This window comes from Eptatretus burgeri, chromosome 10, assembly GCF_056783735.1.
Source record: "Eptatretus burgeri isolate ZD-2024b chromosome 10, Ebu_testis_v1, whole genome shotgun sequence".
NCBI classification, from domain to species: Eukaryota; Metazoa; Chordata; class Myxini; order Myxiniformes; family Myxinidae; genus Eptatretus; species Eptatretus burgeri.
Genome location: NC_140970.1, coordinates 6,427,674 through 6,455,452, shown reverse-complemented (window position 1 = coordinate 6,455,452; position 27,779 = coordinate 6,427,674). Strand labels below are relative to the sequence as shown.

General features: G+C 43.4%; 1 protein-coding gene across 2 annotated transcripts in view; it reads left to right on the top strand.

The window, feature by feature from the left end:
• The window catches only part of LOC147017898 (short transient receptor potential channel 4-like), a 156,249-nt gene that overhangs the window by 101,812 nt on the left and 26,658 nt on the right, over nt 1–27,779 (top strand). For both annotated transcript variants that reach the window (XM_085896961.1, XM_085896962.1), the window contains exons 4-5: nt 12,082–12,418; nt 24,966–25,105. In XM_085896961.1, the coding sequence (XP_085753087.1) occupies nt 12,082–12,418; nt 24,966–25,105 (477 nt within the window). The remainder of the gene's footprint in view (nt 1–12,081; nt 12,419–24,965; nt 25,106–27,779) is intronic.

Below are 27,779 nucleotides of genomic sequence, written 5' to 3'. Positions count from 1 at the left end.
ATCATGTTTGGCCTTGCTGAACGCCATTGTAGAGTTTTTGTGCTATAAAATGCAAAAAGTGTTAAACTTGCACATCGTGATCATTTTTTCGGGGACACAATGTGCACCTGAAAATTATTTTGGGGACATACTATCACAATATTTTGCCTTGCTAGACCACACTGTAAAGTTTCAATTTTGAAATTATGCAAAAATGGTCAGGATTGAGAGATATTGGGCAAGTTTTGGTGGAGACAAAGTTTTGATGGTTTTGCCATTGGGAAAGGTAACTTCTGATATTGACTGTAACACCACCAGCAGCACAAGCATTAGGTCTGTCACAATGCTGTAAACTACAACTAGGGAGGGACATGAGTGAGTCGAGGACATCCTGTGAAAGAAAAGTTTCTGTAAGACAGCTAACATCTGGAGATGAGGCAGAAACTAGGAAGGAGAGTTCCATGAGATTGGAGCAGCCTTTGATGTTAGTGAACAAAATGGAAAAGGTCACGTGGTCGATGGCTGGATGCATGGGAGGGGTTGTGGGAGGATGGATCATGTAGGAACATGGAGGAGTATGGTTAAGGGTGTGGCCAAGGGAGTGTGGACATGGCTTTTATCGGTGGGGGAGGAGTGTGGGTGTGTTGGGTGGGAGCAGAAAATCCAGGAGGCATTGGGTGGGGTTGGTAAAGAAGGAATGACCTGTGCATCTTCATTTATGACAAGATGGTTTACATCTCAGGATACCTAAATCAGCAGTCATGTGGCTGCACATTTGACTGTTCGGCTGAAAGTATGGTTATTGAACAGTTTCAGGAAGGTAACACTGTATCTGCATGTTTGAGTGATACGATTAGACCTATTTACAACCCATTAAGGGTGAATAGGAAATAGGAGTGAAAAGGTGGTTGGTGGGAATGGGTTAGAAGAGAGAGATGGGAGAATGAGGACACAACATAACAAAGGGAACAACAGCAAGAGAAAGGGGAGACACCAACATCAGAGCAGAGGGAGAAAGTAGATGGAGATGGACAAACAAGCAATGCAGGTAACTCTAAGAGGTAGGGAACAATGCAAGGGATAATGAGGAAGTGGACAAGATGTATACATAAGAAAAATTTTGGGAGGGTGGGGAGGTTTAATGGATGTAGAAAAGATCATCGGTTTGGATGGAGGATGACTTTAGATGGTGGTGAACAGCTGCTGTCTTGAAGACCTTGAGGGAAGATTGAGATTGAAGAGTGTGGAAGGCGGTTCCACAGGTGGGGGAAAAAAGGAATAAATTAATGGAGGTGATCAGTGGTTCTGGATTTAGACAGTTTCACTAGAGGGGGGTTGCTGGTGGAGCATGTGCATCCTGCAAATACCTGAGTGGGGAGGGGGGATACAGAGGGTGCAAGACCACAAATAAGGTGGAAGAAGACAGAGACGGAGAACATGGGAGGATTTGTACTGTGGTCCTTTCGGAGAAAGAAGTGAGGTTGTGGGATTTGTCAGGATTGACAGACATATTCCAAGTGTTTTACCGGATTGTGATTTTTATCAAGGTCTGAAGAGAGGGAAGAGGCTGCTGCCTGTCTGTCAGAACGATGAGGGATGTCAAGGTAGAGTGTGGAGTCATCAGCAAAGAGATAAAGAGGATTTTCCAGAGTCAGAGAGATAACTGATGAAGATTAGGAATAATATGGGGCCGAGAACACTGTCCTAGGGTGCCCTTGTTGGGAGAGAAGAAGCAGCATATCCAAGGTACAGTGACCAGGTCTGAATCCGAACTGATGATCTGAGATGAGGTTGTTGGAGAAAAGGAACGATTTTATGTCGACTGTGATGATTAATCCCATGACCTTGCTGATGATTGGAAGTAAGGTAATTAATCTGTGGTTAAGGGGATCCGTTTTTGCACCTTTTTATGTAATGCTGTGATGTTGGCTAATTTCCAAGCAGATGGAAGATGACCTATGGTAAATGACAGGCTGAAATGGCAGACATTGGAAGTGCAAGAGCAGCAGAGCAGGTTTTTCGACCACTTGAGCTGATGCTGTTTGGTCCAGTTGCAGAGTCAGAGTCGAGGATTGCCAGAAACTGTGCAAAAGACACAGAATTCAGCAGCAGTTGGGTACTTCTGGGAAGGGTGGGTACGGAGAGGGGGTGGGACACGAGATTTTGAAGCAAATACAGAATTGAGGCATTCGGCCTTCTCACGAGCGGAGTCGGCTGTGGTGCCATTTGAAGAGAGGGAAGGGGAGCATACACCAGACAGACTTGACAAGGCAGGCACCACAAGGTTTTAGAGGGAGACAAGTTTGAAAGTTCATTCTTCAAATTGGACAGATGTTGTTTTCTGGCTCCCTTTAGAGTGGACACGCACTTGTTGCGGGCTTTGTGGAATGATCGACCATTTAAATAATTAACTTCTTCCTGCACATTTTCTTTAAAACAGTTTTGAGGTCAAGAAACAGCCTCACAGACATGAGAATGCATGAACTTGAGTTTGTTGTCAACTGGGGATGTTCAAAAAAAGCAAAGGCAGTCATTTCAACTTACTGACCTTTGCCGACAATGAAGGCCCAGATCATAGTTCATTTTGGAAAATAATACTTTTTCGGTATGGGAATGCTGAGGGAAAGGCTTACTGGGATGTCATGTAATCAAAGTAATAAACATCTTTATAATGATGGTGTAGGGCATGGTGTTTTGAAAAATGTCAACTGTAGTTCTAAGTAAATAAGTGTGCTTAAAATACAATTTTGTGCTGAAATAGTATATATATATATATATATATATATATATATATATATATATATATATATATATATATATATATATATTGTTATTGTTATTGTTATTGTTATTGTTATGGCTGTGGAAATTCACAGAGCACCATAAAGGAGATCCCCAAGATCAGTTATATCGCTAAGTGTGTGTTCAGTTAGATTTCCCCACCATTGTCGAAAGGGAATTTATTAGTGTGGACAGGGCTGTGATCTTTGGGTTAGCCGTTATTCTTTGCGATCATTATTTTGGACCAACGACCTTTTTACAAGCACCCAACCACACCACCCTCACGACCACCACCCAATGCCAACCACGCCACCATTACAACAACCACACCACCAATCACCTTCTCCACACCCACGCTACAACCCTCTCCGCATCGAAAACCGTCTCTGCCATGGAGAAAGAAGAAGGCGTTCCGATAACGCACGGATTTTTTCCTCTTGCTTTCCCACGCTTCGGGATGGGGGAGGGGCTAGTGGAGGGAGAACAGAGAAGCGCTACCAGAATGATTGCTACGAAAAACCCCGACCCACGAGGAAAATGCCCCCCTTCTGGAAGTTTCCCGCAGGACCTGGAAGGAGGGCGGGGTGAGAAGGAAGGGGGAATAAAAAGGGTCTGCTGGACGCAGTAGAGTACCTATATATAGAGAGTAGCGACATAGGGGGACCAGAATTTGATGGTCACGTGACACATGGGCGCCATTTTGTTTCACACTCTAGCGCCAAGCTACGCATCGAATCCAGATCTTCACCGAGTGAGCTCAGAGAGACCGAGTTTGAAACTGAGTGAAACTTTATTAGTCAAAATGACGGGTTGTTGCGCCTTTGGGTGCAGCAACAAATCTGAGAAGGGGTACAGGATGTATAGGTTTCGTTTTCAATTTCTGCATTTAAGCTTTTAGCCGTCGACAGTGCCTTTAGGCACGGCTCCCGGTATTGGAAGCATGTCATCATGTGACCCATATAAACTTTCAAGGACATCTAAGCTTTTAGAAGTTGTTATCTATGGAAAGAAGAGAAAATTCGTTGTTTTGATAAGTAATTTGATGAACAATTTTGGTATTTGTCTATTTCTTATGTTGACCAAAAACCAGTCAAGTTTTAGACTAAAAAAAGGGCAAAATAATGTACACATATGGACATTGACATGTATGGTATATAAGTCTTACTGTATATGCGTTGAATGTGTTACCATGGTAAAGATTATTGTAATAAGAATTATATCAATCATAGCAGCAAATGATATTATTATTGATTTATTTGATTTATAGCCTGTATGATTAAATTGGAACAAAAAATTACCTATAGAACCACTGCCCCCACACCTGCCCCAAAAATGAAATGCTTTAAATTTGGGGGCCCTCTTTATGCATGCCGTTGATCTTATTTATTATCATAACCCCAGTAAGGATCAATGGTAGTCTGGGATGTTGGCATCTAGAAAGCTAACAATATGGGCAATCATTATTTAGCAACCCAATTAATTTACATATTTATCACTAAATTGCACATTCTTATGAAAATACACAATTTGTAATGAATTGTCTGTTTATTTGGTTACATGGCAACACATTAGATGGGGTTTCATTAAAAAAAAATCCAGCCTACAATCTCTGACCTTCATACTTTCATTTGGTGTATTTCCATTTTTGTTCAGAATCATCAATCATGTAGTATTGTCTTGAAAACTTGCTGTCAAGTTGTTAATATTTCACCAAAATTAATTTTGCTGTAAACACTAATATATAACTAATCATGATATTACGTATTTATACACTTGAATTTGAAAATGCCTGCAGTGTATGAACAATACAGGTAACTCTGCATGCATGTAAGTCAGCCTTATTAAGTCGAATAATCGCACAAGTTCAAACAAATTTTGAAACCGTATTATGCAAGACGTGTTATTTACCTTCTGTGAGGCAGATTTGTTCTACGTCGAACAGATTTCTGTGGTCCCAAGAGATTCAAGTTAAGCAGAGTTACCTGTACTTATAATTTGTAGCATTTCTTTATCGTTCATCATCTTGCAAATTGATGGAACACTGTTGACAGAAATAAAATGGCAAGTCAAACCTACTGCGATTTTTCATGGACTGTTTCTTCACAAGATTGTACCAGTTGAATACTTAACATAAGCATTTTGACATGAACGTGCTTCATAGATTCATCCAATAATTGCATAGCAGGCCTGTGCAATTAACTATTCTTTGCCCATAAAAAGGGTCATTTCAATTGTTAAGATATTTTTGAAATCTGATACAATCATTTTGGCATAGTCACTTTTTGGTGTGTTTGAGAGCGTGTTGGGTGGTAACTATGATGATAAATTACATGTAGGTATCGGTGTTTGTTGTTTTTGTTTGTTATGGGTGAGATGATAATGTGGTGAGATGAAAAAAGTAAAGATGGGTGAGGTGGGGAGGGATGGGTAGGGGCAGGTATGGATCAAATTGAGGCCCCAACTTAGGCCTATGGACTCGAGATTTTTATTTGGCTCGACTTCATGTCATAAGCCTACACAGGCCGAGTTTCTCCCAAATGTCTCGTTCTCTGGCAAACTTACTCTGAGTTTCCCGTGTAATGAGTACATGCATTTTAACATTTTATCACTTTCAACCCCATTGATTCTATAATCAAGATCTTTGGCCGAGTAAAACATGAGAATAAATATATATGTCCAGTGATGTATCCCACCCTCCTGATGTATTGCTTCATTCATGCATGCTGCTACGGCGGTAGCGCACGCACCGCGCGTTATCCAGAGTGAAACAAAATGGCGCCTATAGCTGAGTTGTCGCTACTCTCTATATATAGGTACTCTAGGACGCAGCGCAGGAGCTGCGTGGAGAGAACCGAAGGGAGTTGGTTGTTGGTCGGTCGGTGGAGGTCTCGGTCTGGGTGAAGCAGTCAGTCGGTGGAAGTGCTTGAGAGGGTCCATTGAGGGTCGCCCAACCAAGTCACCACGAGGGTGGAGGTAACCTGCGGCGGCCTCTGGGAGTCCCTTCAGTCAACCAGGCTCCTTGGACATAAAGGCCTACAGGTCCAGTCTGACTCCCTTGCCTTTGAGGGGGTCTTTCTTTGCTTTTATTTGTGTGAATGTTGTGGCGCCATGTCCCGCAAGTAGAACTGTGTAAGTGCTTGTAAATAATAATCATAGATGGCTGTAGTGCTTTTACCTTGCTCGTGTCTTGTCCACTTCCCCCATTCATTGCATCCCTGTTCACGTGTGCATTATAAATAAATGTCCTTGTGTGAATGTTAACCCGTTCGTCGTGTCCTTTTTCCCCAATTGAACTGCTATCTTGCTTTCGGAATGATAGCGAGCTTTTAAAAAGCCAATAAAAGAATTGGGTCCAGTGAGGTCTCGCGATAATACACCGCTCGGTTATCCCAGAACGGAACGAACCGCTTAAGCGGTTCGTGTCCAAGCAGATCTCGCTGAGGTACGGTCTCTCGGTAGTCTGCCCACATGAATACTTAGGTATATCGATAATTCGGTGATTGACCCTGTCATGCGCGGGTAGAGTGTTGACGAGGCCGTGCTGTGCATTTGGAGCACAACCATGACTGGTTTCCGGTGTTGTTTCGGAAGGTCGCGACTGAATTGTCCGTCCGGTGGGCGAGACGGCCACCATTGGCAAAAGCAGCAGTCCTCACGCTGGGCGGGCAGTAGATTCGTAACTATATATATATATATATATATATATATATATATATATATATATATATATTGTTACGGATTTCCCGTCGGCGTGCGAGCGACCACGTTTAGCTAATAGCGGTTGCTTCGCCCATCGAACGGACAATCCAGTCGCGGATTTCCGGATCAATGATTAAAACCAGCCACGGGTGTGTTTTTAACCACACCACAACCTTGTCCGCACTCTACCCGCGCTACAGGGTCCGATCGCCAAATCTTCGATTTACCTAATTATTCGCGCGGGTAGGTTACCGAGAGATTGTACCTCAACGGGACCGCTTGGAAACGAGCCGCTTAAGCAGCTAGCTTCCTTTTGGGATAACCGAGTGGGGTATTATCGCGCAGTCCCGTTGGACCCGATCACTTTACCAGCTATTTAAAAACCAACTATATTCCGAGTGCAAGATGCGGCAGTTCAATGAGGGAATGGACGCAACGAACAGGTTTACATTCACACAAGGACATTTATTTGCACACATATACGGTCAAAGAAGCAATGCAGATATATACAAGCATGCAATGAATGGGGATAGGGACAAGACGTGAGCAAGACAAAGACTACAACCGTCTACTTATTATGTACAGTCACTTGCACTTAACAGCAGTTCCGACTTGTTAGACGGGCCCTCGGACACACGTACGCACACACACTCACCCAAGAAATGGTGGCAGAGGCTTTTAATAACGAGCTCCAGCTCGGAGGACAGGTGAGCTGAAACCCAGAACCTATCTCGAACCTCTCCACCTCGTGTGGTCTTCAAGTTGCTCAGACCCGGGCTCCAACGAGAGTGAGCTGGACCCAATTGCCGTGAGCTGCGATCCTTCCCGAGCTCCCTCGAATCCTCCCGCACTTCTCAACACCTGCTGGTGAGACGAGGTGCCAATCCTTCCCGTCGATGCGTCGCTTCCCCGAGGATCCACCTCCAAGAAGAGGTCGATGAGTCGCACCAAGCCGGGAACCAAAATGGAGAACAAAGAGCTCCACGAACCAAGAAGAAGAAGCCACCACTCGCAGCTCGGGCCGAGCAACCGGCTTAACTTTCTTCCAAACAAGGCAGCTTGAAGCAAAAAGCTTTCAAAAGCCTCCGACCCTAACCAGAGTCAAGCAGGACCCGAAGCTCTGCTGAACAACTCCTCTGCAGAAGCAAAAAGCTTCCAAAGGCCTCAACCCAAACCCAAGCCAAACAGGACCCGAAGGTCAGCTGCGCGACTACTCTGTGCCGAAGCAAAAAGATTACTACCCCAACTCTGCGCACGAACAAAGAAAGGATCTCGTCCTTATCCTTCTCCGCCCCCCTCCCCCATGCCCGGTGTGACTCATGCCCTCGTGATCCATCCCCCCGCTCAACCACGGGTAGGAGGGAGTTGTTGACATCATGAATCACGGGACGGCAGAGTGGTTCTTCTTCTTCGCAGTCGAGGGGGAGGGATTCTCCATTTTTCGTTCCCTAACTATTAAATCGATCCGCAGCGCATCTAATCGATTTCTGAACATTTAAACAATGAAAGGTGAGCTATCTCGGGAACAAGCACTTATCGACAGAGCTGACTAAAGGAACCTGTATGTTGTGTGCAATCGAATTCCGAATTCGAAACAATATATATATATATATATATATATATATATATATATATATATATATATATATATATATATATATATATATATATATATATATACACTGAAATGCAAAAGAAACTTACCACCTTTTAAACCTTCAAATATCAACAATAACACTGCGTGTAGTAAATTTGTGGACAATAGTGTCCTCCTGTCAGACAAAACGGTCATGGATGGTCACTTCATAGCACAGCTGTTGAACAGCCGTTTTGACTGTCAGTGATTAGCCAAGTGGTACGGGATGATTTTAATGAGCTGCACTTGATTTCTTGATATTGGCTTTAATAAGGCCAGTGCAAAATGGGCATTTCAATCAACATTCCACGACTGTCAAGGGATCAACGGCAGTGTGCCTTGGGCATACTGCAAGGCGGATTGAGCTATCGTGAGGTGGCACGTCGCCTTGGCTGTTCACACCAGACGATATCGGCCCTGGTGGACATAGACACCCTCCACAACTCTGCAGATGACAGACCTCGATCAGGGAGGCCAAGAGTCACCACTGCAAGGCAGGACAGGCAGATGGTCCAAAGTCAGATGGCTTCAGACATTGAGGACTGAGTGGAACAGAATCCAGCAGCAATCCATCCAAAGACTGGTAGGCAGTATGCGTCGATGATGCACTGCATGTATCCAAAACAATGGTGGCCACACACGCTATTGAAAGGGGACTGACATTGCACCCTGTGCTGTTCTGTACTGTAGAACAAACTTATGAGATGGTGTATCTTGGTCAAAAACTTGACATGTCATCAATAAAATGCCAATGTTTCAATTAGCCATTGTTGGTTTGTTTTATTTTGAACTGTTACAATTTTATTACATTTCAAACAAGTGGTAAGTTTCTTTTGCGTTTATATATATATATATATATATGTATGTATATATATATATATATGTATGTATATATATGTATGTATGTATATATATATATATATATATATATATATATATATATATATATATATATATATATATATATATATATATATATATATATATATATATATATATATATATATATATATATATATATCTTGGAGGAGGGTTAATTAATTGTTAAGTCGACTGTTAAACTAAATTTGTGCATTGTAACATATGGTGTTTATTTTACGTTTTAGAAGTTATTTATTTCACACATGCACCCAAACTTGTTATCCTTACATGAATCATTTGTATTTTAAAATCTGACGAGTGTCGCTGCATTTAAACACAAGTAAAAATTCACTTCATCTCCAACTTATAACATTGATACCTTCTCACATTATCCATATTATCTTTTTCCCAATTTTGCAAATTCCATCTCGTTCAGTTCACAACTTGCTGCCCATTGAGCAATGTGTGTCATTACAAGATTCTTGCTTTGCTTTTTCAATTAGCAGCTTGTATTTTATATATTTTAAATATTTATTTTTTTTGTTTCCCTTATCGAGGCTCGTAGGAGAGCGAACACACAACATACAGCAAGGAGGGCATGAGGCAAGAAGGGTGTGGGAAGGACAAAACAGTGGGGAACAGAGACATAAGGAGATCTGTGGAAGGGAGAGAGATGGGGTTGGGAACATGGGGAATAGAAGATGGACATTACAGGGACGCTCAGGAAGGAAAGCAGGGAATTTGAAGGAAGTCGGTTTGGGGTGGATTAACAGGGGTAGAAAAGATCGAGGATTTGGAAGGGGGGCGATAGGTGGTGGTGAACTTCTATTTTGAAAGCCTGGAGGGAAGAATGCGATTGAACAGAGTGAGGGAGTTTATTACAAAGGTGGGAAAAAAGAGGAATGAAAGAGTGAAGGTGAGCAGTGATTCGTGATTTTGGTCGTTTTACCAGAAGGGTAAAAGTATCATAAAATTTGAAGTATCATGAAATCGTTCATAATTTAATAATCTGGTCAACACCAATCATAATCTTGCTTGTACACAGACATAAATGGAATCTTAAGCTTGAATCTCAATGCCTCTTCAAGTCAGGTGTGATAAAGTCACAGGAAGTTGAAATCTTTGAGACAAATTTCGAATAAAAGAATGGCAAAAAAACTTTGATGTTCTTCTTCCTTGTGCGATTTTTACTTCCACCACTGAAGATGTAGGAAGTTATGTTTTCACCCCTTTCTGTCTGTTACTTGGCAAAAAAAATTTTTTTTATGTTGATCGCGTGTGTGTGTGTGTGTGTGTGTGTGTGTGTGTGTGTGTGTGTGTGTGTGTGTGTGTGTGTGTGTGTGTGTGTGTGTGTGTGTGTGTGTGTGTGTGTGTGTGTGTGTGTGTGTGTGTGTCCGCACACCTCCAGCCCAAACCGCTCAACCGATCATTCTGAAATTTTCAGGGATTAATGTCACCGACCCTGTGGCAGTCCCGTATTGAAGTTTCGTAAAATTGTCGACCGAAAAGGTCTACATAGGCCATAAGGTCAACCCAAAATGGGCCAATTTTTTTAATTGTTACTAAAATTGTAAATTTTCATCCGATTTGACGTGCAAATGGTCTTCAAATTTCATATCAGGTTGCTGAATTAAACCACCTATTAATTTTGAGATCAACATGGGCCAAAAGGCCAATTTGGACAAATTGGGCCAAATTTTCGTTAAAAACCTCAATTTTCATCCGATTGATTTGAAATTTGAAGAGCATTTGCAAATCAGATCACTGAATTCAAACACCGATTCATTTTGAGGTAAACATAGGCCAAAAGGTCAAAATATGCCTCAAGGCCAATTTGGGCCAAATTTTCTAAATCCTCAATTTTCTTCCGATTGAGTTGAAATTTGAAAAGGACTGACACATCTGGTCACTGAATTAAACCACCTTTTAATTTTGAGGGAAACATAGGTGAAAAGGTCAACATTGACCAAAAGGTCAACAAAGACTAAATTTCTAAGATCTTCAATTTTAATCCAATTAACTCAAAATTTTTAAAGAGGATTTTCACATCAGGTCATTGAATTTAAGCACCTATTAATTTTGAAGTAAACATAGGCTAAAAAGGTTAAAATAGACCAAAAGGCCAATTCGGACAAAATTTTCTAAAATCCTCAATTTTCATCCGATTAACTTGAAATTTGAAGAGCATTTTCATGTCATGTCTCTGAATTCAACTACCATTTAATTGTAAGGTCAACACAGGGCTAAAAGTTGATAGATAGTGCCAACAACTAAATATATCACTATCTCAAAAAGTTGTAGACTAGTTATGACAAAACAAGGTGGATGAGTTGACAGGTGACAAGAACAAGAGGATTGGATTTTGGTTCGGATCCAGCCCATCAGTAGGATACAAAACGTAAACTGTTCCACCTGGCAGAGGTATGCGATTTACCGAGTACCATTATACTTTGTGCTGTTTTACCAAGTTTTCACTGTATGAGTGATTTTCCATTTGTTTTTTTGTCTGTGTACAAGATATCTCAAAAGGTTGTGGACGGATCCAGATGAAATGTGGTGGACAGGGTTGGGTGTGTGACGAGGACGAAATGATTTAATTTTGGTGAAGATCCCGATCGGGATCCGACTACTATAATTTTTTAAAAGATTCTTCACCATTGAGAGATTGGGCCCAAACCAATCTAGTACTGTATAGCATGATACTTCAAAAATGATATGTTCTCGTGGATCAGGCATTGTGTGGTGGAGGTATGCGCTCTACCGAGTGCCCTTCTAGTTTTCGCTGTCATCGTCTGAAGCACAGTTCATCTTAATGAGACTCAATAAATAATTATTATTGCCATAATGATTAGTGGTGGAGTAACTCAGGCCTTGTTAATCACACAACCCTCACTGGTGTGGATTAATTTCCAATGGTTTCTCAGTAAACCTGCCCTGGAGAGGAGATGGGACAAACCGGGTTTATTTGCCCATAGAAACACTACTCTGACACCGTACTAACCTCCTTAATGTTACGGGACCTCCACCACTAATATCTCTGTAGTTACCTGTTTTCTCTTTTTTAATAATTGATGAACTTTGGGCCTCCCTCCCTCATATGATCTTTCACTCACTCCTCTCCCTAGTTTGTGGCACAGCCAAATTGTCAGCAGCTGCTGGCATCACTGTGGTATGCTGGTTTCCCAGGATGGCGCCGACGCCACTGGGCCGTGAAACTGCTCACATGTGCCGGAATTTCACTGCTCTTCCCCGCGCTTTCCACAAGCTACCTGTTGGCACCGCGCAGTGCCCTTGCCGTTTTCCTTCGGAAACCCTTCATCAAGTTCATCTGCCACACTGCTTCCTACCTCACTTTCCTGCTGCTGTTGCTCCTTGCGTCCCAGCAAATTGCACGCACTGACCTACACATGCAGGGCCCAACCCCTACACTTGTTGAGTGGATGATTCTACCGTGGATACTTGGTGAGCTTTCTCATTTTGTGATGTAAATGGTTTTGTCTTTGACTTAACGGTCTTATAAATTATGCATTCTTTGAATTCACTTTGACAAACATTACCGACAAAAATGTCGATCATTACCACTGTAGCCATGATTACAAGCATATTAAGGAAATTCAAAGAAACGCATTTAACATTTATGGGTAAATACAGAGCTCTTCATTTACATTATGCTGTCAACAGAAATCAAAATAAAGACCAATTACTGCACTGTAGTCCCAAGAAGAGAGCCAGACACAACAAGACATACACACACAAAGACCCCACACATCCATACACATATATATATATATATATATATATATATATATATATATATATATATATATATATATATATATATATATGTATATATATACACAGTGGGGAGAACAAGTATTTGATACACTGCCGATTTTGCAGGTTTTCCCACTTACAAAGCACGTAGAGGTCTGTAGTTTTCATCATAGGTACACTTCAATTGTGAAAGACGGAATCTAAAATAAAAATCTTGAAAATCACATTGTATGATTTTTAAATAATTAATTTGCATTTTATTGCATGAAATAAGTATTTGATACATCAGACAAACAGAATTCAATATTTGGTACAGAAACCTTTGTTTGCAATTACAGAGATCAGACGTTTCCTGTAGTTCTTCACCAGGTTTGCACAGACTGCAACAGGAATTTTGGCCCACTCCTCCATACAGATCTTCTCCAGATCCTTCAGGTTTCGGGGCTGTCGCTGGGTAACACAGACTTTCAGCTCCCTCCAAAGATTTTCTATTGGGTTCAGGTCTGGAGACTGGCGAGGCCACTCCAGGACCTTGAGATGCTTCTTACGGAGCCACTCCTGAGTTGCCCTGGCTGTGTGTTTCGGGTTGTTGTCATGCTGGAAGACCCAGCCACGCCCCATCTTCAATGCTCTTGTTGAGGGAAGGAGGTTGTTGGCTAAGATCTCATGATAAATGGCCCCATCCATCCTCCCCTCAATACGGTGCAGTCGTCCTGTCCCCGTTGCAGAAAAGCATCCCCAAGGAATGATGTTTCCACCTCCATGCTTCACGGTTGGGATGGTGTTCTTGGGTTGTACTCATCCTTCTTATTCCTCCAAACACGGCGAGTGGAGTTTAAACCAAAAAGCTCTATTTTGGTCTCATCAGACCACATGACCTTCTGCCATTCCTCCTCTGGATCATCCAGATTGTCATTGGCAAACTTCAGACAGGCCTAGACATGCGCTGGCTTGAGCAGAGGGACCTTGCGTGCGCTGCAGGATTTTAATCCATGATGGCGTAGTGTGTTACTTATGGTTTTCTTTGATACTGTGGTCCCAGCTCTCTTCAGGTCATTGACCAGGTCCTGCCGTGTAGTTCTGGGCTGATCCCTCTCCTTTCTCATGATCATTGAGGCTCCACGAGGTGAGATCTTGCATGGAGCCCCAGACCGAGGGAGATTGACTGTTATCTTGAACTTCTTCCATTTTCTAATAATTGCGCCAACAGTTGTTGCCTTCTCACCAAGCTGCTTGCCTATTGTCCTGTAGCCCATCCCAGCCTTGTGCAAGTCTACAATTTTGTCCCTGATGTCCTTCGACAGCTCTCTGGTCTTGCCCATAGTGGAGAGGTTGGAGTCTGATTGATTGAGTGTGGACAGCTGTCTTTTATGCAGATAACGAGTTCAAACAGGTGCAGTTAATACAGGTAATGAGTGGAGAATGGGAGGGCTTCTTAAAGACAAAACTTACAGGTCTGTGAGAGCCGGAACTCTTACTGGTTGGTAGGTGATCAAATACTTATTTCTTGCAATAAAATGCAAATTAATTATTTAAAAATCATACAATGTGATTTTCAGGATTTTTGTTTTAGATTCCGTCTTTCACAGTTGAAGTGTACCTATGATAAAAATTACAGACCTCTACGTGCTTTGTGAGTGGGAAAACCTGCAAAATCGGCAGTGTATCAAATACTTGTTCTCCCCACTGTATATCTTCTTTCGGCTGCTCCCGTTCGGGGTCGCCACAGCGGATCATCCGTATGATCCGCATAGTGATTTGGCACAAGTTTTACGCCGGATGCCCTTCCTGACGTAACCCTGGTCGCCTCTTATGACACAGGGATAGTATATATACATACCACACACACACATACATCTAAACACCACACACACACACACACGCACACACGCACACGCACGCACACACGCACACACACACGCACATAATGTACTGGTAAGTACGTACAAAAGCTATTTTATTCAAAGTTATAACCTTAACTTGTAAACAATTTACTGATTTCCCAACTGCCCGATCGTGTGGGCACCGTTTTTATCGAGGTTTCGATCCTTTCAGCCCAGAACCTCTCCAAACGGCAGATCCACAACCCCGGTCACAGGTCCTCATATCATCAGTACATTACACGACATCAATGGCCCTACAACCAAAAGTTGTGTCCAGTCAGTCGGTTAACACAGCAGCGCAATATCCTTCTACAAACTTATTTAATTATTACTCTTATTTAAAGTATTACTGCATATGAATAACTTTAATCATACACCACTTTATATGATAATATATTAAGCAATAAACACTTTACCTTGTAGATATGTCCATTACACACCACCTCCATCTCACCACAGATTCAAACTGTCATTCAAATAGTCAAACTGTCATTAACAACCAAGTGTAACATGCTGCACTGCGTATCTTAACAACCACCAATAAATTATTTTAATGCTTATTTATAATGTATTTTATAAATAATATTTATTTCTTGTATTTTCATCTAAATACTGTACCTCCATTATTTAATACCATCGATATATATATATATATATATATATATATATATATATATATATATATATATTGAATCAATAATATTAATTAAAGAATTTGACTCACTAAAATTATTAATTCATTATCATTATATCAAATGCAATTCAATAAGAACTTGTTTAAACGAAAACCAAACTCAATAAAAGGTGATGATGGAGTCCAAAGACATTCTCACAATACCTGATCGAACAATCAGCCAAATATCCTGTGTTTAACATGATGGGGAAAAAAAAAAACCTATGCTATGTCACTCAACATGCAGGTCATTGTCAAATGTGACTCATCAGGTTTTATTTTTGGCAAGGAAGCAATCTTACTAATTTTTGTCCAAAAGCAGCCAAAACACCTTCAAGAAGTTGAAAAGATAGCTTAGAAGTTGCATACCCACCTTTGATCGGTCTCGTCTGTTTAATTCCCAAACAGACGATAAATTCTGGTGATTTGCAGGCAGAGCATTTCATGTTTGAGTGCACCGTACTTCAGTGTGGCATTAAGCCAGCTGTCCCATCTTCTCGCATTTCTTCGTGGATGTTAAAGATACTATGATGCATTAAAAAGGGTACGCCATCTTGTGCCAACAACATGACCAAATTCGGAATTTTTGGTCCAACCCTACAGTACCCTGCAATGGGATGGTAACCTGTACAGGGTCGTTCTCAGTCACAGGAACTGCTTCAGCAGATTCAATGCTCTGTAAAAAAATTTGTCATGGATCATCGCATCTTTCAGGGCCCTGGAGGGATGCACACACCATCATATCCAGCCGACATTCATCTCTCTCAAACGTCTTTTGCTAGAAATGCTGCTTCTTAGGGCAGTATAAAGTTATATTCTGTCTTCATGGACTTTCTATGAGCCTTGACTTTGGAAATAAATAAAAATGAATAAAATTGGTACAAAAATCATCTATCTGGAGTCATTAGCTAATGAACACTCTGGGTATAACTAATTATTACCTTGCTCTTTACAAGGCCCAGCTATCTGTTCCTTTTTATTTGTATTGTTGTAAAATGACGGTGGCTGGATAACCATGACAATGAACTGGCATCCTTGAGGTTGTGGGTTAAAATCCATGCAGCTGAAGGAAACAGCATGGAGGATGTGGAATGGAGATGTCCCCTTTTGTTTTCAGATCGATGGTTAAACGCATCTGACTCATTAATGACCTCCAAGGAAGGAGTAAATGCGCCTGTTGATTTGGCCTGCACAGGTTTGTTTGCAGTACAGCATGAGCATTCAAGCCAAAATGACCAATGGGGCCATCCGTGACAGCAGCAAAGCATTGTACATTCAGGCTCCAGATGAGCTTGTTTCTTGGCATTGTCACATGTAAATTACTCACTTTTCTTTCATTGCAGGGTATTTTTCCGGTAAAGGCCGATTAATGATGACAACAATTCTGCGGATGAAAAGGCACTTCTGAAAACAAGAGAAAAACATAAATTTTGTTGATTTACTCTTTTGAAAAGTCTGCTCCACCCCAAACAATGCTTGTTAGCCCGTCCCCCCCCCCCCCCCATGCACTGTCAGATGGAATTTTGCAATCGTGTATGTGTGTCCGTGTCCGTGTCCGTGTGTCCGGGCCATAACTTTTTTTTTTTTTACCATTGGAGCTTTTGTCATCAACTTTTCAACAAACATTTATTCTGAGAATTGGGAGAACACAAATAAATAATGGGGCAATGCCCCCAGGCTCACCTGGTATAACCAGGGAACCACCGTAGGCGTGGATGACCCACGGAATCTGTAACACAGAAGAAAGTAAATATTGTACCTATTTGAGGGACAAACCCCTGATATATTTTTTTTTTTTTTTTTTTATGTCGTGAACAAACTTTGGTACATCATGGGTGATGAAAGTTGTAGTCAAGTTTTATCGGAATTGTGTGTGCCGTTTCTGAGAAGAAAGCAAGTACCTCTTTGGGTGGGGGGGCGGGGGGGGCTAACCTCCCACAAACTCTCTCCATCGACCCACTCAGACCACAATTTCGTTTTTTAATGCTGTGAACAAAGTTTGGTAAGAAGGAAAGGACATTAACTTAATCTAACGTTCACGTTCACAACACACCTCTCTCCCCATGAACATGATATAACTTAATTGTTAAACAGAATACTATGGCATAACTAACTGCATACATTAAAATATTAGATGACCAACTTTCTGAGGCAATCATGCAACCATACATACAGGAGATACAAGTGTAAACCTTACATCATAACAAATGACGAGCAAGGCCAGCGAGTTGGATAAGTGCAAATTTTATTGGAAACTTAAAATCTATCTGCCCCACTCACATCAGGAGAAAGCCAGTCTCTTGAGGAGGTACTTTTTTTCTCTGGCCACTCTGACAAGATGTCCCAATGCTTTCTAAGTCAAATTCACTTCACAAAACACTTTTTTAAGTAATAAATTACTATCTACAGATAATTCCGAATAAAAGCAACAATATTTAATGGGAATGTGGATCAGCGATGCCATTGCAATACCAGAACCATACAGTGATCTCGTCCTCAAATATTATAATCGGCTGGGTCACCAGCAATTTGTGACTTAGGTAAACACCACGGTATTCCCTTGACTCCTGGAACGTGCAAATTCTCAGGTGATTGAGGTAGTTACAGGTTCATTATCCAAACAGATGGCAAAGAAATACTGGAGAATGAAAAGGGCTTACTCTTAGATTTAGAAACACAGTTGGTTATTACAATCGGGTGTAGTGCTTGCATATCCTTCCTGTTTGGTCATCACCTTCCTCGATGACCTCCTTACCAACCAACACTACGCACACGGCCACAGCCTTCCACACTCACCGCAACTTCCAAAATCCTTTCAAATGATGGGAAAAGCTTGTATCTCTTGTATGTATAAACTCCGTGTTTACTTCTAAATCTTGTGTCCCAAACCAATCACTTTCTGTACCCACGTTATCCAGTTGCACCCAGCTGTTCCTGGACTCTGTGTCCTTTTCTCCTGACAAGGTGGAGAGATTGCTGTCAAAACTCGACTCAGATTCTGCAACCGGTCCCGACGGCATCAGCCCAAGTGTCCTATAAACCTGCTCCTCTGCTCTTGCTCACCCTCTCTCTGTTCTATTCACCCTCTCATTTGCTCGAGATCATCAGCCATCTGCTTGGAAATCTGCTAACATCACTGCCCTGCACAAAAAAGGTGCAAAACAGATCCCTGCAAATCCAGACCAATCAGTCTTCTCCCAATCATCAGCAAGGTTACGGAATCCATCATCGCTTCAGACATTAAATCCTTCCTCTTCTCCAATGGCTTGATTTCTGTTCATCAATTTGGATTCAGACCAGGTCACACTCTACCAATGGTATGCTGCTTCTGCTCTCCCAACAATGGATGGAGGTCCTCAATGCCAGACATGAAATCAGAGCCATCTCACAAGACACTTCACATGCTTTCGATGTAGTCTACCACCCTGACCTTCTCACCAAACTCTCTTCTTATGGAACCCAAGGCCATCTCAACTCATGGCTCGCAGACTTCCTCTCCTGTCGCAACCAACATGTGGCCCGAAATGGAGTTCTTTCATCCCCTCTTCCTGTCCAGGTTGGCGTTCCTGAAGGCAGCGTTCTGGGCCCTGTTCTTTTTCTGGTTTTCATCAATGATTTCTCCGACTCTCTGGAAAATCCTCTTTATCTCTTTGCTAATGACTCCACCCTCTGCCGTACCATCTGTCATCCCTCAGATCAGCAATCAGCAGCTTCTTCGCTCATTGCAGATGTGGGTAAAATCACAAACTGGTCCAACTCATGGAACATGTCTTTCAATCCCGCCAAAACTCATACCCTCACTATGTCTCTCCGAAAGGACCGTCTGGAACCCCCCCACCATCTACTTTCTCAACAATCCTCTTGAAGAAGTCCTTTCATTCAAGCTTCAGGGTCTCACTATCTGCAATGATCTTTGCTGGGAAAGCCACATATCCTAGCTGGCCTCCAAAGCCAGTTGCCGACTGGGCATCCTCTGTCATGCAAAGTCCTTCCTTGGCACACTTGAGCTCCTGACCACATACAAAGCTTTCGTCTGCACCCTGATGGAGTACCGCTCTCCCCTCTGGGCCGGTTCTCCCACTTCTCACCTTTCTCGGCTTCAGGTCAGGTCAGGTATGGGAGCATGTGCCAGAACAGCGCGTCGCTGCGTCCACTTTCCGCCGGTACTCCAGGGGCCTCCGTCTGGCCATCCCCCAGGCAGATGCCAGGCCCATCCCCATCTCCTTGAGATGATGGTCAACCTGCTGCAACCATGAGGCACGTGGTCGGCCCACTGGCCTCCTCCACTCATGAGACTCCCTCGCTGAGAGAATCTGGTGAGCAGGATCAGCGTCAGGAAAACGAGCCACATGTCCATACAGCCGCAGCTGACGCTCACGGACTATGCAGGTAACAAATCTCATCCGAGTCTCTCTCAGCAACCGCTCGTTGGACACAAAATCCGACCAGCGATAGCCAAGGATTCTCCGAAGAGACCTGGTACCAAAGGAATTAAGTCTCCGTCTCAGATCCTTGGTCAAAGTCCAAGTCTCGCACCCATAGAGCAAGACTGGAAGTACCAAGGACCTGAAGACTCGGACTTTCGTCCTCCCGCAGAGGTACCGGCAGCGCCACACCCCATGATCCAGTGAATCCATGACTCCCCAGGCCCGACCCAGACGTCTATTGACCTCCGGCTCACAACCTGTGGAGACATGGATATCACTGCCAAGGTAAGTGAATCTATCCACGACCTCAACATCCTCACCACAAACAGACACAGACAGGACAGCAGCATCCAAGATGTCACCGATCGCCTGGATCTTAGTTTTGACCCAAGAAATCCGTAATCCCAACGGCTCCGACTCCTCATTCAGCACCTCGAGGGCCCCCAAGAGGATGTCTAAAGTCTCCGCAAAGATGACTGCATCATCTGCAAAATCAAGGTCCGAGATCTTGACATTGCCAAACGATGCACCGCAACTTGATCTCTCCGACATCCTCCCAAAAATCCAGTCCATACAAGTGCTGAAAAGTGTGGGGGCAAGTACACATCCCTGACGGACTCCAGTAACAACTGGAAATAAGTCAGAGATAGTACCACCACACTTCACAGCACTCTCAGTACCAGAGTAGAGTTCAGACATCAGATCGATCAGTTTCGGTGGCACCCCACGAAGACCAAGAATCCTCCAGAGGACATCCCGATTCACTGAATCGAACGCTTTACAGAGATCAACATAGGCTGCAAGCAGCCCCTGCCGAAACTCTCATCTGCGTTCGGTGAGGACACGAAGTGCAAGGATACGGTCAATCGTTGACCTCTTTGGTGTAAAGCCTGACTGCTCTGGACGCTGGTGCTCAAGCAGATGGTGGCGAACCCTATCGAGAATTATCCGAGCAAAGACCTTGCCCGGCACTGAGAGCAGCGTCACCCCTCGGTAGTTGTTGCAGTCTTGGCGATCACCCTTCCCTTTCCAGAGAGGGACAACAAGGCCCCTCTTCCAGTCAGTTGGGATGATGCCTGTGTTCCAGGCAGAGCACAAAACTGCATGCAACGACTCGAGTGCAGCATTTCCACCAGCCTTGAGAAGTTCAGCATGGATGCCACAGATCCCTGGAGCTTTGCCCCGTTTCAACTGGTTCACCGCAGCCCGTGTTTCCACAAGCGATGGTGGACCACAGTTGATTCGAGGGTCAGCAACAGGGATTGTAACACCCTTGACGTCCAACTCGACAGCTGGGGGATCAGCCTGGTACAACTGCTCAAAGTAACCGGCCCAGCGGGCCTTCACTTCAGACTCCTCTGTCAAGAGCCTACCACTCTCTGCTCGAACTGCAGTGCTCCGAGGGATGGGCTTGGATGAACGTAATGCGCGAATTCCCCTGTAAGCGGGACGAGAATCACCTGTCCACAGGTGATGCTCTACCCCTCACAGATTCCTCGCACATAGGCCTCCTTGTCCACCCTCAGTGCACGTACAGTTTTACGCCTCAGCTCCCTGAACAGCTCAGCTCTGCCATTCAGCCTGGCCCTGCGACTCTGGTCAATGGTATCCAGTGTCCCTTGAGAGACAAAATTATTCTTTGCCCTGCGGTGAACTCCAAGGCATCCACCGGCAACATCAAGGACGGTGGTCTTGAAGGTGCTCCACAACTCTTCAGGACCCCCCAAAGCACCCAGACCCCCCAAGTGTCCACTCAGCCTGTTCGCAAACTCCTCAGCTACTCTCTCATCCCTGAGCTTGGCAACATCCAGCCTAGGCTGGGATGGTACCATTCTCCAGGATTTAAGGTGCAGCTTTAGAGTTGCTACAACAAGCCTGTGGTCAGTATTGAGGAACTGAGCACTCCGGTAGACCCTGCAGTTCTGGATCATCCTCCAACGACCGTCAATGAGGACATGGTCAATCTCCTTTGCCACACCGCCAGCGTTGGAATACCAAGTCCAGCGATGAGCTTGCGGGCGCTGAAACCATGAACCAGCCACCCTAAGTCCATGACTTCTTGCAAAGTCAAGGAACTTAGTGCTATTCTGGTTCATAGTTCCTGACCAAATGGGGACCAACACACATCTCATAACCATCCCTATCAGTTCCAGTCGATGCAGTGAAATCCCCCAAGACTAGAAGTGTATCTCGTCTGGGGCACTGATCAACCACAGACTCGAGTGTGGCATAGAATGTGTCCTTCACGGTGAGATCACTCACCTCAGTCGGAGCATAAATAGAGACCAGGGAAATGACACCTAAGGAGTGGCGAATCCTTAATCTCATAATACGCTCGTTGACCGGTATTACATTGGGGTCAGCATTGGATTATCATTATCATTTATCATTATCAACCCCAATTATCATTGGGGTCAGCTTATTGGACACAGCTACAGCAACTCCTTGGGTATGGTAACCATCAGAGCGACCAGACCAATAGTAGGTGTAACCACCCACCATTATCTCGCCGCAATCCGGTCTCCGAACCTCAGAGAGAGCTGCAATCCCGATGTCCAAACGCTTGAGCTCAGATGATAACAGAGACAGGTGATCATCCTCTCTTAGGGATAGGACATTCCAGGCACCCACCTAAGGGACCGCCTCAGGTTAACCCAAGGAGACCGCCGTCTGGTGGACGACACCTCAGCACCACTCCGACACACTCTCCCGCAATCTGACCCAGGGATGTTACCCCGTGGTTTCCCTCCTATCAAAGATTGGGGGTCCCGAAGGCTTTTCCCCAATCCCGTCATCCGGTGAGCTGCCCTGCGAAGGGAAGCTGCACAGGAGGTACTCCCACGGAGTGGGTTTTCAGATTTTTTTGCGTTTTTGCGTTTTGCGGAATGAAGGGTTTTACGGTGGCCGGAGTGCAAATCCTGCCACCAACCTCCTAATAAGAAGTAACCTAACTGCAGGAGGATGTCCGCAGACACAGTTGGGCACTAGATATGGATGGCCGTTGGCTCACAAGGAGCTCCTCCGCCCTTTGGCTTCACGCTGTGGAAACTAAGGCATTTAGTATCATTGGTATCTCCCGCGATGAAGCTGAGTCTTTGGGTCTCTCACTCTCTCACCACAGGCAGGTCGGTGGTCTTTCTGTCTTTACCATCTCCTCTCCAGCCCCGCCCCCTCCTTGCTATGTCTGCGATATGTCCCCCCCCCTCCATAGTTTTGCCAGCAACCCCCTTCTGGTAAAACGACCAAAATCACGAATCACTGCTCACCTTCACTCTTTCATTCCTCTTTTTTCCTGCCTTTGGAACAAACTCCCATACTCTCTTCAATCCCCTCTTCCCTCCTTCAATCACAAGCTTCATTCTTCAATTAACAGCTGTTCACCATCATCTCTTATCTTCCCCCATCCAAAACCACTTCTTTCAAATTCCCTTCTTTCCTTCCTGAAAGTCCCTGTAGTGTCCATCTTGTTTACCCCGTGTACCCCGCCCCATCCCTCTCCCTTCCACAGATCTCTTCATGTCTCTGTTCCCCACTGTTTTGTCCTTCCCTCTCCCGCCCCTCTTATCTCCTGCTCCCCTTGTACGTTATGCATGTTGGCTCTCATACGAGCCTCGACATTGTATACAAAATAAATAAAAAATTTAAAAGCTCAAGCCCCCTCAACTTCATGAAATGCCATGGTATTGCAATTCGGGAGACCTACTAATCTTTATTCCAGCTCAACCCACAGACCACACACTGACTCAAGGTTAATGCCACAATAGAAACTTTAGATTCTTAATCAAATTGATGTAAAAACATGGAATAGCAGTGCTTTGGCTGATCGAGCATCATTCGGCGGGAGAGGAGTGGAATTTGGACTACGTCTGAGTTCGAAGGTCAACACTCTTTGAGGAATTGAACCGATTGCATTTAAGTATTTCTTTTCCCTATAAAAGAGAGAAACGAATATACAAATGGTCCTCAATCTCTGTGAGACTACACTGAAGACAAAAAGTGGTCACATGATCCTGTAAACCTTGAACAAGGAAATGTGGAGACCATTTGGCCCATCATTGCATTGTTGCACCTCCAAATTAATTTTTGGTGCAGGTGTAAAAAACACATTTCTTGGCTCAGACTGTTTCTTTTCTAGGTTTCCTCCCCCAGCCATTCTTCCAGCAAGGGAGGGAGTGACATACCACAGTTGGATAATCATGAGTAGATTCAAATGGATACATTCTGATGTACTATACTCTGTTACGAAGCATCAGTGCTGTCGAAGCAGTTTCTTGGCAAGGGTTATACTGGGTGGTGTGCCATTGTCTTACCAGCAGTAGCTAGGGCAGGAATTTTGAATTTGGCCAGGATGCTAGCGAGAGCTCACCAACTCTTCATGAAGGACACCGTGGGATCTTTAACATCCAACAACTAATGCAAGCAGATGGAACACCAGTTTAACGTCCATCCAAGGGACGGCATGCACATTGTTGAATCACCCTGCTTGTGAAACACTGGGATGACAGTTTATAGCTGGGACGAGATTCGAACCCAGGCTCGACAGCTTGGAGGTGAGTGTGCCTTTTGCGTACCACGAGACCATCCTGGCAGCCAAAGCATTAATACTGTACTCAGGTCGAAGTAACCCATTCTTGATCGGGTGACCCAACTTGTAAAATTATGTTCTGTACCTTGTACAATGAGGCAGAATATCTTGGTTAAGAGGGGCAGTGGAATAGCTACGTTGGTAATTTCTTCGTGTCTGGATTCAGTTCTCGACAAAGGTCCAGTTTATTGACAACTACCGATTTGTTACATTGACAAAAGGGGGTGTTGTACCTTGGGAGCACAGTGTCCTTTGGATAGCGATACAAAGGCGACTATCCAGTTTGCATTTCGATAGTGGAAGTTAAAGACGCCATTGTATCTGTTGAAACGGTAGGCCATTGTGTGCCACGGTCCCTGGATAAACTTTCCACCTCTACCTTGTTCATGAAATGCAAGTTAGTTATGAATTGAGATGTGGATGTTAATTGCGATTTAGCGAATGGAGCTAAGGTATTGGCAATTAATAGAACATAGTCGACAAGACGATTGATAGACTAAATGAATATGCTTTGGAAATGGCACAGGCATTCTGGTTCCCAGTGGCCTCCTCCTCTGTCTACATTTCCTTGTGTCCTTGTGTAATATTATTGTACAATTCCTGCTTTGTAGAATTGCCTGCTTGTGAGAAGTTAATAGGATTTTCTTTTCTACCCCATGTTCAACAGGTCTCATCTGGGCGGAGATAAAGCAGATGTGGGATGGCGGCATCTCAGAGTATTTGCATGACTGGTGGAACCTTATGGACTTTGTCATGAATTCCCTCTACATTGCCACCATCTCCCTCAAACTGGTTGCCTATTTCAAAGTGAGTGAACTGAAATGTGAATGCTTTCAGGGATGCTTTGGCATACCTTCAGGCATAAAGCATGCACACGCTTTTCAGAATTGAAATTCAATTAGGAATTGATATTAACTGGAAAACAATCAATGTGTTTGTGTGCTGCACAAGCTGAAAAATCGATACTTGTATTGGAAATGATCACATGTATCTGTCGAAATACCATGCCAAGAGTTTGTATGTGACGTGTAAATTCGTTATTGAGGAATGTGGATGTTATTTTAGTTGAAGTGAATGAAGCACCCGCGTTGATGGACGGACGGACACACACAGGCATGCCAGACCAATCTCCTTTTATATATTAAATTCCCATTAGAATTTATCATCTAATAATTATTCCCTTTGTTGGCATATTACTTCAAAGACAAAAGCTGTGCTCTAATAGCATCTAACCTCACTGCTTTGTCTCTCTCCTTACAAATAGGTGTCAGGTGGGAACTTGACGTCATAATTATGGGCATATACTCTTCTTCATGCATCTTTATATTTGATTGGCTCTGCTCCTTTCTTGCTATTGATAAAAGTGTAAAACAATGCCAAATTATATTATTTATGAAACAAACATAATTTATATACAATCTGTCAGAGTGCAAGTTGTGCCTTTTTTTTCCCCCCTGTTTTTAATAGTGGGGCAACTTAGCTAAATGTAGCATAACGATTGTGCATTTTGTGAGGAAAGCACCAAATTTGGCACACTAGTTGCCTATCATATTATGAACATATTTGGATATTGGGCCATCTCAAAATTCAGCCGCTGATGGCTGTGGCAGCCATTTTCCACTTCCATCAAAAATTTTGAGATGGCCCAATATCCATATCTGTTCATAATATGATAGGCTACTAGTGTGCCAAATTTGGTGCTTTCCTCACAAAATGCACAATTGTTATGCTAAGTTGCCCCACCATATGGCCTTCCTCGTGCAAAAATATTTGAAATAAAAAGTGTGGAATTCCTGGGACACTCATAAGGAACCGACATCTGATTTGTATATTTTCATTAGGGTTCCAAAGAAAATCACATCCAATTATAAACGATCATTAACTGGTCTTCTTCTTTCATATTCAGCACAAGGCTGCGGAGTAGCATCATTGGCTGAGAGCATGGCTGTGCCGTTGCCGCCCTCTGTAGGTTAGTGCAGGAATTTGGAATTTGTTCATGGTGCCAGCGATAGCTCACCTTCTCATCACGAAAGACACCGTGCAATCTTTAACGTCCACCCACTAATGCCAGCACACGGGACACCCGGTCAACGTTAATCCGTGGGACCGGACACCCGTTGATCAATCGCCCTGCCTGTAAAACACCAGAATGACAGTTTATATCTGAGTCTGGATTCAAACGCCGGTTAGACAGCTTAGAGGTGAGTGTGCGTACTTCAGGGCCATCCTGCCAGCCATGTCTAACTGGTGCTACTAAGGCAGTGTTTCATCATGGTGTGTTCTTCCCTTGTTCAGCAATATAAGACCTATCCTTTCACGTCTGCTCTGATGTCGGTATTAGGCTAACAACTCTTTTGAGGTCTTGCGCCGCGACCCAATAACTTCTGCCAGCCCTTTGTCTGTTTGCCCCATTGTCATGACTAAAGAGTGAGTAGGATGTAAAGCAACACGCATGAAACATTACCTTCATCTGACAAGTCACATGATCGTTTGCTCACGTTATTCAACCCCTACAATAATTATCAAAGCATCGGCCAAACATGAAAGGTGTTTCCAACAACAGATTATTTGGTAGTTTGTGAATTTGATTTGAAAAGATCTTCTTGTGAAATATTTATGAATGAATCAAACCATTTAAAATTAATATTTCTTTTACACATTCTGTAAATACCTCACAAATATTTTGTAAATTTTCCAACTGTACCAAACAGCAATGCACAAAGCACACACACACAGAGTGTTGATGAAATTCACAGACACAAACTTAACATAAACCCCTCCTCCTTCAAGCCCCTGCCCCCATTCCTCCACCCCAGCAGACCCTGACTTCCACATGGAACGGTATTTCACTTTGAAACATTTTCTTGCTTTTCTAAAAGGAAAGTTCAGGCTAAACATGAATTAACATACTTACAATGCAACCCTTAACCCTTTAATTACACATTCTCCCCATTTAAATTTTCTCAGCGATGAGTGCAAGTGCAGGTCTCAGCATTTCGGAGGAGGCGTATGATGGTAGTGTTGGTGGATTGTGGGATTTGTATTCAGAATGTAAGTGAATTCATAAAGAATGGAGGTACTAAGTTAGATGGAATTGGCAGAGCGAAGATAAATATATTCATTGATTAAGTTAAATTTGTGTCCACATAAGACACAGACATGATGAGTTAAATGTCCTCCACCACATTCCCAGGAAATGTAAAATATGTAGGGCAATAAAAGACTACACTCAACTCTCAGCTTCCGAGGCTGGATTTGAATCCCAAAACACCTATAAACTGTCACCCCGGTGTTTCACAGGCAGGAGGGTTCATCAATGTGTGTGCCGCACCCCAGATGGAGGTTAAACTGGGTATACTCTCTGCCAGCATTAGTTAGTGGACATTAAAGATCCCATGGTGTCCTGCACGAAGAGTATGGAGCTATCGGCACCATGAACAAATTCCAAATTCCTGCCCTGACTTCCAGTGTCGAAGTGTTT